This window comes from Andrographis paniculata, unplaced genomic scaffold, assembly GCF_009805555.1.
Source record: "Andrographis paniculata isolate CXL003 unplaced genomic scaffold, ASM980555v1 Contig30END, whole genome shotgun sequence".
In the NCBI taxonomy this organism is placed as follows: domain Eukaryota; kingdom Viridiplantae; phylum Streptophyta; class Magnoliopsida; order Lamiales; family Acanthaceae; genus Andrographis; species Andrographis paniculata.
In genome coordinates, this window is record NW_026137563.1 from 3,551,083 (window position 1) to 3,566,055 (window position 14,973).

At 38.7% G+C, this 14,973-nt stretch overlaps 3 protein-coding genes and 1 long non-coding RNA gene across 9 annotated transcripts; 1 reads left to right on the forward strand and 3 right to left on the reverse strand.

The window, feature by feature from the left end:
• Window positions 1-1,498: 1,498 nt before the first annotated feature.
• LOC127246407 (myb-related protein 330-like) lies at window positions 1,499-2,965 on the reverse strand. The gene is made up of 3 exons (XM_051267754.1): window positions 2,824-2,965; window positions 2,598-2,727; window positions 1,499-2,221 (listed from the first exon to the last, which is right to left on the reverse strand). The coding sequence occupies exons 1-3, from the start codon at window positions 2,954-2,956 to the stop codon at window positions 1,693-1,695; spliced, it is 792 nt and encodes a 263-aa protein (XP_051123711.1). The 5' UTR covers window positions 2,957-2,965; the 3' UTR covers window positions 1,499-1,692.
• LOC127246406 (O-fucosyltransferase 9-like) lies at window positions 2,947-7,927 on the reverse strand. Of its 2 annotated transcripts, XM_051267752.1 has the most exons (9): window positions 6,999-7,927; window positions 6,686-6,758; window positions 6,348-6,424; window positions 5,861-5,949; window positions 5,511-5,708; window positions 5,125-5,329; window positions 4,851-5,018; window positions 4,330-4,497; window positions 2,947-4,254 (listed from the first exon to the last, which is right to left on the reverse strand). In XM_051267752.1, exons 1-9 carry the CDS (start codon window positions 7,419-7,421, stop codon window positions 3,850-3,852), a joined length of 1,806 nt encoding a protein of 601 aa, XP_051123709.1. In that variant the 5' UTR covers window positions 7,422-7,927; the 3' UTR covers window positions 2,947-3,849. The 2 variants fall into 2 exon arrangements, with proteins under 2 accessions (XP_051123709.1, XP_051123710.1); XM_051267753.1 differs by lacking the exon at window positions 5,511-5,708 and having other exon boundaries at window positions 6,999-7,925.
• Window positions 7,928-8,749: 822 nt separating this feature from the next.
• LOC127246844 (V-type proton ATPase subunit G-like) lies at window positions 8,750-10,007 on the reverse strand. Of its 2 annotated transcripts, none has more exons than XM_051268444.1 (4): window positions 9,913-10,007; window positions 9,471-9,630; window positions 9,300-9,400; window positions 8,750-9,180 (listed from the first exon to the last, which is right to left on the reverse strand). In XM_051268444.1, the coding sequence occupies exons 2-4, from the start codon at window positions 9,556-9,558 to the stop codon at window positions 9,037-9,039; spliced, it is 333 nt and encodes a 110-aa protein (XP_051124401.1). In that variant the 5' UTR covers window positions 9,559-9,630; window positions 9,913-10,007; the 3' UTR covers window positions 8,750-9,036. The 2 variants fall into 2 exon arrangements, with proteins under 2 accessions (XP_051124401.1, XP_051124402.1); XM_051268445.1 differs by having other exon boundaries at window positions 9,471-9,612; window positions 9,913-10,003.
• Window positions 10,008-11,890: 1,883 nt separating this feature from the next.
• LOC127246959 (uncharacterized) lies at window positions 11,891-14,815 on the forward strand. 4 transcript variants are annotated; one of them, XR_007837784.1, is made up of 5 exons: window positions 11,891-12,083; window positions 12,163-12,957; window positions 13,059-13,203; window positions 13,384-14,225; window positions 14,374-14,815. It is a non-coding gene; the product is annotated as an uncharacterized LOC127246959 (long non-coding RNA). The 4 variants fall into 4 exon arrangements; XR_007837785.1 differs by having other exon boundaries at window positions 13,388-14,225; XR_007837783.1 differs by having other exon boundaries at window positions 13,059-14,225.
• The last annotated feature ends 158 nt before the right edge of the window (window positions 14,816-14,973 follow it).

Here is a 14,973-nt window from a genome sequence, read left to right on the forward strand (position 1 = left end):
AGCTCAAAAAACAACATGAAAAATTTATTGAGCTAGGAAAGTTAGTTTGACCAAACAAGGCTCTTTTATGTACATAAAAGGAATTTATTAATTACTTTGATTTTAGACAACTCTGCCCCTAATCCACTCAAATTCTCTAATTCAGCCTCCTCATGGTATGGTATGGGCTTTGAAAGTCAAAAGACAAGAATTTCGTTCTAACAAATTAAATTCCTTAGGATTAGATTTTGGTGGGTCGAAAGGTGCCAGTCCCAGTGGCAGTGCCATAATATATATATATATGTGTGTGTGAGATTTTCGTGACTACAGCAAAGATTTGATGCTTGTTGTGCCCATATAAAAACTATTCCAATGACTTAATTACACTATTAAAAATCATTACTACTAATCATCAATCACTCATGAAAAACAAGATGACTCGTGTTTGCTTGTTTGTTTACACGTGTGTGTGTGTATATCTGTATACTATACACTAAGCTGGAGTGTATTATATAAATTAATTAAGGGTGGTGGTCAGTAATGACTAATGAATATAGCTAGACAGACATGCATATTAATTGTTGCATTCCACTTTGGACCAAGCTTGTTGTTAATCTTAGACTTGAGAAGATCTACCTAGCAACATAAACTACTGATCATGATATATATATATATATATATGTTGACGACGCTCATCTCATCCTATTTAATTTACTGACCATTTTGGTATATGTATTGAATTTCCACAATCAATAGCTACAAAACATAATTGAGCAGAATCAAATCATTTGAGCCTGGCCAGCCAAACAAATAGCTAGGACTACAGACTAATAATTATTATTATTAAGTCGAGAAGAAACAACATAATAACGAAGAAGCGTGCGTGCGTGAGTGTATGTGTTATTCTCATATTGTCACATACTACTAAACAGTTAGTTATGCGTAGGAGTATGCATCATCGATTATTGATATTTACTTGAAATTTAAATCTCCCGTTGACTTTTGCATAATTGAATAATAAATACTTACTACTACTGCATCATAATTCAGGTAATTTTTTCTGGTCAAGAGGTAGTGTCCTTTTGAAATTGTATTTCCATTTCCACCCACCACATCCACATGTGATCTGATTCTCTAAATAAATTATGTGTATACGAGTGAGTACCCTGATTTCAGGAGAATTTACACATGGCGGACACGAGAGCGTATCCTCTCTCTCTCTCTCTCTCTCTCTCTATATATATATATAATTAATGGTTGCTTCTTAATAAAAAAAAGCAGCCTCAAATATGAATAGAGATTTTTAATTTATATTTCTCTCTCTTAGATGCTATGGCCTTAAGACTAGAGAGAAGCCATTTAATTTAAAATTCGTCCATTGCATATGCTTTAAGCCTCTAACTTCATGCTATATGTGGGGTGGGGAATATTTATTTATTTATTTATTCATACTTTCGATGATACAGCGCACTTGAAATATGCATTTTATTATTTTAATATAGTTATTTGTTATAAAAGATTAGATGAAATAATTAGCTAATCACAATCAAATTATATAAAAGTAATTACAATAAAAATAAACAAAACATTAATCAAGACGTAAATGAATCCTAAAAATGACACAGTAAGTAAAATATATATATATATATATATAGATGTATATGTATAAGCCGCCGTTATAATATTGGCAAAAGGCAGGCAGTCAGACAACTGCTACACGACCGACCCTTGAAAGCCCAACTGCCCCCGTAAGCACATGGCCTGCGTGGCCTCCGGAATCGGCGGTTCCGCCGCCGGCCTCAATAAGTCGAACAAGGGCTTCGACTCGACGGATGAATTAAAGGAGCAACTTTTTTTATACTTGGAAAGAGAAGGCAGCCCCAGCGACAACTCTAAATCGAGAGCGAAACTAGGATCGTTTGCCATCTCCGGTCGGGACTCCTCTGTTGTGGTGCTGCTGCATTTGGTATTATCACCTGATGACGAGTTATCCCTCGCCGGACTGCGAATGTTAATGTTTGTCGCCTCATTCATTGATGTGGTGGCTTGCGGCGGCGTTGAGCGTCTCAAGTCCAGGCAGGTCTTCGCCGGAAGAGGAGCTGCGGCGGCGGCGGGATTGAGAGGGCGGTGCGTTTGAGGGTCAATGCCGCGGCTAATAAGCTTGCGTTTAATGTGTGTGTTCCAGTAATTTTTTATCTCGTTATCTGTTCTTCCGGGGAGTCTTCCAGCAATCAGAGACCACCTACACAGAAATCCAAATTGGGATATTACTTATTAGAAAAACCTTGCTGTTAACCAACAACTACCTCATAAAGTTGAATCAAAGCTAAGACTTGTTCGATGTTTACTACTGCTACTTGCAGTTGCAGAGACATGACATCCATGGAAGAAAAAAGGGAAGGGATAAAACAGGTTTCTTTCTAGGTGTCTCCTTAAAACAGTGAGAAACAACAAATAGTCTTGTCCCTAACACAGCTAATAATTTGGTCTTGCAGTCATGCTCATGTATACTTACACATACATACATACATATAGCTGCTATTCTTGCATCAATCCATCGCCCCTCTAAAAAGATACAAGAAGGGAGAAAAGTTCCAAGTATGAGAAAAGAGCATTACTTATTTCCAAGCAGGCTGTGAAGTTTGATAATGATCTCATCTTCTTCTTCAGTGAAATTGCCTCTCTTGAGGTCAGGTCTCAAGTAGTTTATCCACCTCAATCTGCAGCTCTTGCCACACCTAAGCAAACCTAACAATACATAAATGAAAATTCATAAAAATCGAGAAATAATCAAGTAAAAGTAAAAGTGATTTCTGGTAAATCTGAAGCAGAGAAAGAACGTACCTGCAGCTTTGGGAAGGGAACGCCAACAGCCTTCGCCATGAGCGCGGATGTAACTGATGAGACGCTGGTCTTCTTCCTTTGTCCAAGCGCCTTTGTTGGTGTGAGCTTTTTCACAGCAAGGGGACCTTCCCATGGTTCCGAATTCCAATCCCCTTTTTAAAACTCTATGGCAGTATAGGCGTTGATATGTTCAACAGCAAAACCAAGCACCCAGTAGTGGCCTTTGTTTCCTTTTTACTTGTTTTCTTTATTTTCCTGTATTGAATAAGATGATCAAGATAGAAACGAAAGAGAAAGGATAGGCTTATGCATATATATATGGAGAGATATGGTGAGAAGATGGGGGCCAGATAGAAATAATATAAGAAGTGGCGAGGCTGGGCAGCAGTGGTTTGGAAGGTTTTGTAACAAACCGAAAGAGAAGATGGAAGGATTTGACCAAGTTGAGTGGAGAAGACAGGTACTTTAATTGGTGGGTGGGGTTGGGTTTGGTAGGTAGGTACACACTTTTAAGAGATCAGTTGGCCTTCTGCTCTCTCTCTCCGTCTCTCTCCTCTGTGCGTGGGGTCTCTCCCTCTCTCTCTCTCTCTCTCTCATATATATATTATAGTCTTTCATGTATATACATACATACATACAAACGTCTACGTTGGTAGAGTTATCCACACACATACACTACTTACTAACTGTTGGTGTATGATCAGATGATGGGCCACAGAGATAGAGTTGATTGGAGTGCCATCCATATGGGTTTGGGTTGGGATTAATCTGCCAGGGTGGCAACAATTCATTCAATCTTCTCTTTGGTGCATACAATAAGGTGGTCACAACTTCCATAAACAGGGGAAGGCAAAACTGGATATCCTTCTTTTTTTTTTTTTTTTAAGAGAGCAGGGCAGAACTGCTGCTGCTGCTGACACCGTGTCAAAGTTCTACATGTATACAACAATACAACAAGTTGGCCTTGGCCCTATAATAAATAAGGGCTGGCTTGCAGATTGATGGGGATGGTAATGTATCTATTAGTTATAATAATGATAATAATATTGTCCTGTTACTGTTACTACCAGTAGTAGTGTATTCGGATTCAGATTTTCTTCTACACATGCAGTCGGGCATGGGGTGCATGTAGAGGGAGCTGCTGCTGCTGCTAGTGCTACTGCTCGCCTTTCTCACCTCCAACCCCTTTAGATCACTGTGATGAAGCATTTCCTGCATTTGCCGTTTAAAGTCTTGCCACCTCATATTTGGCTTATCCAATATTTGAGCCAGCTTCCTCTTGTCAGGTTTTATTGTTTTGGCGTGTCCTCCGTTCAAATACCGTCGGTGACCCACCAAGAAATGGGGAAAATTGCCACCCTGCGTCGTCACAAATACTTCGCTGTGGAGGCAAAATGTGTAGTCCAAAGCTGCCAATCTTGACGAATGGCCCTGAGCAGAGCAATGTTAATGTCAATGTTACATAACATACATACATGATTTGCTGCTGAGATTGAGAGCACTAACTGTGAATGGAGCAAGTTCTTCGTGGGAGGCGAGTGTTTCCTTAGTTTCTAGACGAGGAAACATCTGTTTTAAGGGAGCAATATGCTTCTCTACTTTGTAGATTTTTCCGGCAGCAACATATAGAGAGGTGTTGTTATCAAATCCCATGCCCCTAAGCATCATTCCGACCTGCAGATTATGTATGTCAAACCTATCAAATTTCATTAAATCAAAAGGTGAGTTTCGAAGCAACCACAAGAGATGAACATAGCAGAAAGCCGAGCTTTAATTCACCACAATACTACTACTACAACTTTCAGACCCTTAAGAGCTGAGCTAATCCCTTTACAGCCTTGCCCCCTTGATTATTTCAAAATAGCCATTGGCAATAACTAGTCATTAAGATAACTGTTTCAGGAGGATTATCCATCATAATTTGGATTTAAAGTATGTGCAAGTAGGAAAGGAATTCATGTGTATCTTTGATTTCATCTAATGAAGAATGATTCGCTTGAATAAGACGTACATGCATACACACATACCTCGAGTGGAGTCAAGGGACATTTCCCATTGACACGATTGGCACCCGGTCTTATTAGTCTGCCTTTTTTCCGGAATTTTCCCCTCCAACTTCTTTCTCGAACGATATCCATCTCATGCTTTTCTTCATCACCACCATCATATATACAACACGAAAATGCAACCATATCCTTCATTGGGGGAGCGGAGCATCAACGGTTAAAATCATGTAATAAAAAAAAAACTAGGAACTACATTCAACCATTGAAAAGCACATAAATGAATAGGAGGAAAGACCTCTTCAAATCGGAGGTGTACAGACACATATTTCCCACTGCTTTTGGAACTATTTTTAACCATCCTATCCACCATTTTTGCAGCTAGCAACCTTATGGGGTCTGAAAACCGAAGTGCCTCAAAGTTGCAGAGACACCGAAGCCCTTGGATATATGGAGGAACTGCATGAGCCAATCGGTTAGAGAAAGGTGCAATGCGGACAGCCCTGTTACAAATTCATTAAGACAAATTATATAGGGATTTTCTTAGAAAGATATACTAGTTTCAAACATATATATTTTACTCTAACCAAGCGTCTGCTGAAGATCTCATTTGTTGAGGAAAATAATATTAATTATGTGTGTGTGTGTGCGCCAGTGTGCACAGAAAACAGGAGAATTCAGTACTTCAACTCCATCAGCCTTGGTAGAACCTTTCGAAGATAGTGGGTGTGGCTGGACCATGCTTTAACTCTAAGATTTATTATGTTGCTTATATTGTTGTCGAATTGCTGGAGAATATCTTCGGGAAGTTCTCTAATCACATTAACATGATTTCTGAGTGCATATATGAAGAATTCCTCATCAAAAATGTCACCGAACTTGCTGCCAAAAGTGCAAAATATTATCACTCTCACCAATTATAAAACAACACAAAATCCCCCTCACTGCTAAGTGCTAATCAACAAGAAGGATATTTGTTAGTTTCTCAAGAGGCTATTTGGTGATCCTATAAAGTTCATGATTTTCATTCTCACCTGGAATCTTTCCAAACACTATTTAAATGAAATATGGGAATAACAAGGGTAGCATTCAGCAAGCCTGCTACTGCCACCGCATCACATATCTGCACCATAACACAACTTGCATATCATGGTTTCAAACCATTAAGCCCCATAAGTTTCGATTTCTAACAATGTTCTAGGATAGGGTGTATAGAAACTACTGTCTAGATCAGTACCAGCAAATGAAATCACATCTTTTTCCATCAATGCATCACCACAATTCACCAAAGATATCAAAGGCAATAAAATAGCCTACTGCACATAATACAGAATTCAAAAGCCATTGCTTAAAAGCCAAGAAAGATTAAAATTTAACCCATTTACAGAACTATTAAAAAGATTGACAGACAAGTTGATCGGTGCAAATTTTGGCATATTTTACTAAATATGTAAGATATCATCATAACGGAAAGTTTGCCTGCTTGATGCTCCAAAGCCAATATTTATTGACTAGACATACCGACAATCTTTGTTGGTTCAACCCACCATTTGCTTCAATTATTAGGTAGCCATTCGACCTTGGAAGCTCTGTCGCTCCTTCGTGAACCAAGAAAAAAATCGTATTAGAAGAGTGGCAAAACTCAGAAGCTGACAGATTGAGATTAGCATAAGACGGGCAATAAAAGATACAATTTCCCTTAACTTCAAATTATGTTTTAAACAGCTAGCCAACAAAGGAGATAAAAGATTGAAGTTCATTTAACTAAAACGGTCAATGGCAGGCTGAAGCACCAGTCCACGGGATCACTCCAAATCTACTTCTGCAAAGTGATTTTGATAGACGAAGGCACTACGAACCTGCTTTGGCAACTGTCTGTGTGATGCAAGGTCTCCACCCTTGCCGCGATTTCGGACTCCAGACATTCGTCAGCTGCACAAAATTCAAATTTCCATGGCCAAGGCAATAATCCAAATGCAAGAAAGAATGAGGCAACGGAATATCTTGCACTTGTCAAAGGCGAAGAAGGGAAGAATTACAATTTTTTGAAATAAGAATACTGTATCCGAGCACGATATAATTGCAAAAAACTACTCCCAGAAACCCCACCGACAACGCTATAATGCAACAGTGAGTGACTCTGCAAAAACCAGAAGTGGAACTCAAACTTACCAGGTTGGAGCTTCGATTGCCTTCAGCTTCCATAAAAGGCCAAAGCTTCTCAAAAACTTCAGGACTCCGGTATACTGAACCTGGCCCCACGGCATCACCACCGCTACTGCCACTACCATTATTTACAGCATCAAAGCCCACTGCACCCATATACAAAAGCAACGCAGAGGCGTACAACAATGGAGCAAACAAAAGTACCGCTCTTCTTCTATACATTGATGAAACTAACAGATACCCCAACCTTTCCACCACATTCTTCAGCTGCAACCTCCTACCACCACTACTGCGAATACTACCCGCGCCAACGCCTAATCTACCAGTGGCAGCAGGGCTGGTGCTCCTGCCGCGGCCACCACGGTGGCGGGGTGACGACGGAGGAGATAAAGTACCCACCTCGTTGCTCAGGCGGCTAGGTCCATGCATAATTCTTTAGTTTTTCAACTCAATTCTCCCTGAAACAAGATGGGCTCTTCTTGATCGTAGTGTTGGAGTCGTGCATCGAGTTAAAGCTCATATCTTTGGAATCAATAGAGAGAAAAGCACACCCTTTATGAGCATTTAAACCCAATAAATTAAAAAGGAGGCCGGGGTGGTAAAAAGAAAGTACTCCATAAGATATCTTTATTTATTACTTTTACGCCGTAATGAGTTGCAGGTGATAGATAATTAGTAGTATTATTATTTATTAATTACTTCTTTTCTCCATAAAAAAGGTCACCGTTGCTTCTTTTCACCGAAATGAAGGGGAAGATGGAAATTTGCAAGCACTAAACCATTCTACAACAAAGCATATGGCTGGCACCAGTGGCAGTGTTGCGTGTGAAGGGGCGTAGTGGCGATAGACACGGGAATCTCAACTGGCGGTAAATGAGGTGGGGAAGCTAAATTGGAGTTGACAAAAAAGCTTCGGCAAGTCAATAAAATAAGGTATAATTTCCTATTAGTTTCACGAAAGAGAGATAAAATAAGGTATAAATAGGGGCATGCATAGCCATTAAAGAATACAGGCAATAATAGTGTTCATAATACACGATCATGATATAGATAGGAATGAGTCTGTAGCTGAATGAGATATCTCATTAACTGTTTCTCCTATGCCAATTAATTCTCAACGCTCCGCAGGATAATTATATTTTAGGTCCAGCAACAAATTTCTGGTAACAATCCAAGGACAGTGACTATCTAATGTCTTTTGATTCTATTCAACTGACCCTTACTTCCTTTTAAAACCAAACTTGATTCGTGAGATAGTTTTGTCAGGTTATAAAATATGATAAACAAAAATTTAATAAAATCTTATCAACATTGTTCATGAATTCTCAATGCCAAACCAATCATTTCCATTGAGAAGGATGATTAAAAATGCCTAGAGATCTCTCATGTAAAAACCAAAAAATCTTGGTAAGTGAAGTAGCAGCTTTGGCAGAAAGTCTCTTTCTTTCATGTCCAATAGAAAGTAGTCCCACATTACCATGATATCCACAAGTGGCAGCTAGGATGGTTGGGTACAGGCACAGATGCAAATTAAAAGAAAGAAGGACTTAAATTATGATCTAATTAACACCAACCAACCATCCATCCATCTAAATTTTAAGTTCTAAAATAAAAAATCAAACCAGTATTATAACTCACATCGGGAGTAAAAACAAACAATCAATTTGAAAATATTTCTTTGTTCAATGGTAAAACTGTAATAGTCACAAAATGAGAAAATTGTTCAAGAAACCTAACACAGAAGAAAGAATATTAACTTTAAATTGACTCAACAGCTACACACGCAAAATGTATTGGAGAGAGAGCAGTAGCTCCCGATTTTCAAACGCACGCATGTTCTTGTCATGTCAAAATCAAGAGTAAACTGCAGCCTCTGATATATTATATATGATGCTCCGGCGACGCTAACTAAGAACTCTCTCACCCTCTCTCTCTCTCTCTCTCTCTCTCTCTCTCCTTTGAGTTTCACAAATTATTATTTGCTGATCTCCTTAGTTCGTGCATGCATTATTTGGTTTGATCATCATCAGAAGAAGGCATAACATTAATTCCTAACAGTAAGTATATACTTGAGAAGCATTTTGGTAACCTCAGAGGTCTCTTTGGAGGCTTTTTCCTTTAGGCTTTTAATCTTCTCTTCAGTTTCTGCCTCCAACCTCTTCACAGTTGAATCCGAGTTCCCAGAGGACTGCATAAATATAATTTATTATACCGTTATATGAATATGAATATGAGTAAATACACATGCATATATCCATCCCCCCAGCACCCCATGGACCATGGAACTAACTAATTATAAGTAATTGCCTCGGAAATATGCTTCTGGTAGTCGGCCTCCATTTGGGACCTGAAGTTTGCTACCTCCCTCTCGGCTTCCTCCTTTGCCTGTCTCAACCTCGACATCTTGGCTGCAATGCAAGAATTAATTAATTACCTAAAATCATACTATTAATTAATTAATCAATTAATTGTGCATACTGTTTCTAGCAGCGGTGACAATTTGCTGCGCCTCTTGCTCCGCTGCAAGCAGCATCTGGATGCCTCCTTGTCCTCTTGTCGGATCCATTATTGATTGATTGATTGATTGATTTTGCAATTCCCGGGAGGGCTTCAGCCACCTCTGGATTGATGGATCGATCTATCGATCATATTTATTATTATTCTATTATTGTTTGATAAATGATGTATGATGATGCTAAGCGCATGCAATCCAATCATCATACACAATGTATGTATGCATATCTATATCTGAAATAAGTGATGAATTTGAGGTATCCATATTCTTATCCAATCCAATCCAATCAAATCATCAATGGACACTACATATATATCAAAGAAAAGCGATTATATATGCCTTGAGCTCAGAATCAACGTAAAGAATTAAAATCATATCATATCATATGATGGAGTACGTACGTACCTGCGCAGAGCTAATTGTTACAAATTTGCAGGGCAGACGAAATGCGTCAGATAGCTAGATAGATAGATCCCTTTCCTTTCCTTTCCTTTCCTATCAGAACGTATGTTTGAACCTATGTATGTATGTATATATATATATACGCCTCCCCCATTGATGTAGGAACTTCTGTTACAAAGTCACTCAAGTGCTATTGGGCCCAACTATATTGGCCCAAACTACCCTCTTCAACAAATCGCTGGATTTGCTTACTGGCCCAGTGACACCAAAAATTGAAATATTCATTACATTTTAAACCGTCACATTTTAAGACATGAACTATTCCCACCTAAACAATAATAATAATAAATTGACCCATAAATGCAGCCGAAATTTTGACTCGTCAACCGTGAAATCTTTGGGATCACTTGCAGTTAAGAAGCATATTAGAAATTTTCCAGCATTCCACTATTTTTTTTTATTTTTAATTTTTTTTCACTTTAATAAAAAGTTCATAAAAATACCAAAACTATCATTTATTTTAAATTCTGATTTGATTAAAAAAATATATTTTTAAAAATATACAATCCATTTGTCAATCAAATATGTATATTTTTTGGACAAACAAACAAAAAATAGGAAATGAAAATAATATTATATGTACTCGTTAAAATGCGTGTATAACTAAAATGAGTATAAATATTGTAGATGGAGAAAGTATAATTTAATACCTACATATAAAATAAAAAAATTTATTTTTATTTTTATAAAATCTTTTGTTTTTGAATGTTGATGTGGAGTTTCTCGAACCCCATTATTTTATTTTATATTTTAATTGCTTTGACAAATTCAACGTATAATATGTATCGAGCTCCAATCAAGTTGATATGTTTTATTTTATTTTTTAATTTTTCTCGTTAATTAATTAGTAGCAGTAGCAGTGCTATATGTAATATATAGTATTAGCCGACCCTACCCTCTGGGAATAAATAGTTTACCGAATTCTCTAAACTTTTCTTTTTCTCTCTCTATATATATACAATTGATATTAGAGGGAGAAACTAAAAGGAATCAAATCTAGCAAGAACAAGAGCATGAGGCCTCAAGTTTTTACCATCCTTATTGTATGGGGTACGTATGTATGTATGTATGTATGTTAGTCTTGTATTCTTTTAGCTTTTGCATCTCCGAATCCAATCCAATCCAATCCAGGTGTGTCTACTTTTGTTTTTATTAATTGTAGTATGAATTTTGGTAATTATTAGGCATGATTATGAGCATGGAGCGTGGAGAGGTGATGGCGTGCCCGCAATATTGCCTTGACGTGGCCTACCTGACTTGCAACGGAGAGCTCGCCGCCGATCATCATCCGCCCTGCAACTGCTGCGGACTCCCCAGGAACAAGGCCTGCGTGCTTCACCTGGCCGATGGCACTGCACACCATTGCGGATGATCCATGTATGTTTGTCTCTCCATTGATGTTGGATGAAAACTTGATCGCTCAACAGAATGTGTAGGGAGATGGAGAGAGTAGAGATGATGATAGTGGCGCGATGATGTATTCTGATTATTAAGAAGAAACCCTACAGGGCTTTTCTTTTATATACTCAACAACGTTTGGGCCAAAGCCCATTTAATCATCTGGGCCAACCACAGTTTTGACACAAGCATTACCGGAGCCCACAGTTTGTATTTTAATCAACAATTTTAATAGGAATGAGCATGGTGGCTGAAGAGGCAAAGGCGTGGCGACAATTTTGCCTTGGTGTGACTTGCAACGGAGCCTGCAACTGTTGCGGTGACCCCGGAGATAAGGACTCGATAGATACTTCAGCTAGCCGTTACATTTGCGGCAAATAATATTTAATGTGCTTCGATTTTGTATTTCAAACGACTATAGATTTAATTAGGTGGTTGTGGCTGTGGCTAACGACACAACATAAATAAATGCACAAGAATAAATTAATAAATAAATAAATATTCACTCGCATTCTATTCCGACACAATTCTATTCTCTCTCTCTCCCCTTGGCTATATATAATACGAGTATTTAAGAAGCTCTTTCTGGAATAGAATGAAACTGTCAAACCAGAGAAGAGAAGAGAAGAAAAGAGAGGAAAAGAGACATGGGCAGTAGAGGTCCAGCACCAAAATTCTACCGGATTGCCTTGCCCTTTACAAGCACCAGCGGCCCCGTCCGTCCCTAGCTCATCATCCCTTCCCATTTATTATTATTAATTAATTACTCACCAATCTGGTTAATCTGATGTGCAGAGAATCCCAAGGGAATACTTCCTACGACATATGGCGAATGAACCATTTGAAGGCGTTGCGTATCTAATGCTATCTCATACCCACATATGGCGAGTGGCGGTATCCATTCACCCACAAGGCCCCATACTCTTCAAAGATGGTTGGGAAACGTTCTACGCCGACAACGCCATCACCGCCGACAACATTCTACTCTTCTCCTATATTGGCGGATGGCGATTCCATGTCGATGTATTAAATAAAAATGGAATTAGAATCAAATAGAGTGAGTGTGTGATGATCGATCGATATGGCATATTTGCATCCACACATTGTTCAATCCAGTTATTTACTTACTGGAGACTTTTTTGTTATGCCCACAATTCAACCAAACAGAATTGACACCCTAATTATGTGATTGCCTGGCAAAAAAATCCAACGAATCTCCAAAGAATTATTATCGCTACTTCCGAAACAAAATAAGGTTATCTAAACTTGATCCGAGGCTTTTTACAAAATTCTGATAGTGTTTAGTTTATCTTATCCTTTCTGTGTTCCTTCTTCAAAAGGTGTGAGGTATAAATTCTCAGTTGAATGAACATCTTGAGTTTGGCTATTTCTTATATTTTCAACCATGACCATATTAATCAAGGGCTGGGTCTGGCGTCTCTAGCCTTTCTCCATATCTTCAAACATGATCATATTTTTACGCACTATGTCTATGTGTTGTTGGAAGTTTTGCTTGATTTTGTCTAGACTATTCTAGTTTATGCTATAACGAAAACAAAACACCAAAATTGCGAGGATGCAAGGAACCAGGTGAGCATAGAGTACTCTTCATACAATAATCAGTTGAGTTCAATCTTGGGCTGGCCTAAATTCCGAATTCTAATTTTCTTTTCCACACTTGTTGTTTGAAGTGGAAGAGTCAAGTTATGTGGCGTGTCTATGCTATTGTAATTGTGGCTGCTGTTGTACTTGTGCGTGCATCAATGGGATGGAGTAAGAGTAGAGGCTGCTTTATCATATCATATAGCAGTAGGACATGGACATCTCAAGGTCAAGGTAATGACCTATTTCACGTTTGAAGTTGATCATATGTTTTGGTTGCCATTCTTTTATTTGATGATAAATCAAGATTCTTTTTAGTCGGGAAGACTGCTCATTTCAGGAACTCTTTATTATATTGCCGACGCTTTTTATTGGGAGACTTGTCGTGTGAGCATTGTTTCTGATTGATGCTAGCTAGGTGCTTCTCTTGTGAATTGTTTTCTGGCGAAAGGAAAGATGGGAAGACATACGTTGCGGTGCCCCCAAAGGCAAGGACTGCAGACTTCACCTGGCCAAAAATGTATATGTATTTTTGCTGATATGATGATCAGCACACACTCATCATCAGAGTCGATTACTCATATGAAAAGAGAAAGCAGCAAATCATGATTATTCAAACAATACATACTTGTTTGCCCGCCCTTATTTATTATTCAACAATCGCTTAGAGATAAGAGCGGAACAACAGCCTCACCGTCTTAGTCGAAGCTATCTCCTCCCCTTTGGATAAAAATCAGCTTAGCTTGCAATAGCCTTTATTTTCAGGCCAAAAAGGCGCGGAGATAGGTTGGTGCAAATGTGGCGGCGTCAAAGCCATCTGCGACCTCCCCTCTCTGTAACACAACTGTTTTTTATATACAGAGACATGTACACGGGCGTGTTTAATCCCAACACTATTATGTCATTTAAACACGGCCGTGTTTTTGTACACAGGGTGATATATGGCCATATTCCATCGCTCCCACGATTCTTTTTGTTGAACACGCCGTGTGCGCATTAAATACGATCGTATTTAAAACATAAATTCAGCTTCTATAAAAGTGAATAAATAAGGACACACACAAGTAGTCCACACAAGCAATTCTATTCTCTCTCTCTCTCTATACAGCTAGAATGAAATTGTAAAGTGAGCAACCATCGGCGCTGCGTTGAGCCCTAAACCCCAAACCACACCAGAGCAGAGAAGAGATATGGGTAGAGGTCCACCACCTAATTTCTACAGGATTGCTTTGCCCTTTACTAGCACCACCGGCCCTGTCCGTCCCTAGCTCCTCCCTTTCCTTTTTATTATTAATTACTCATCAATCTGATTAATCTCGTCGTCTCACTGCTTTGGTATATGTGTATATATATATACTTATTAACGCGATGGTCTGTCTCGTCTCATCATTCATCAATGTGCAGAGACTCCCAAGGGAATACTTCCTGCGGCATATGGCGGACGAACCATTTGGAGGTATTGCGAATCTAATTGTATCTGACACCGAGATATGGAGAGTGGCGGTATCCATTGAGCGAGAAGGCCCCATACTCTTCAAAGATGGTTGGGAAACGTTTTGCGCCGATAACTCCATCTCCGCCTATCATGTTCTAGTTTTCTACTATATTGGCGGATGGCGATTCCATGTCGATGTATTCGATAAGAAGGGATTTAGAATCAAATAGATGTTGTTGTGCCTGTGCCTGAAAGATCGATGTTTGACTGATTGTTCAATCGTTTAATTTACTTTTACTTGTTGTCTGTCTGTCAGTCAGTCAATCGGCCAATCGGAAAGACAAAAGGATAATGATGATGATACCTTCTTACCTGCCAATACCAATATCAGCAAACTTTTTTATTTATTTATTTATATTTAGTCAGTCAGTTATATTTCTTTCAGACGGCGGCACGAGTTGCAGCTTCGGATACATCGTTATTTATTTTCATAATTGGGCCTATTTTGAAGTGGCCTGCAAAGATTGATATACGGCCCAATTACAAGCGGCCTATTTTGGCGACCCCCT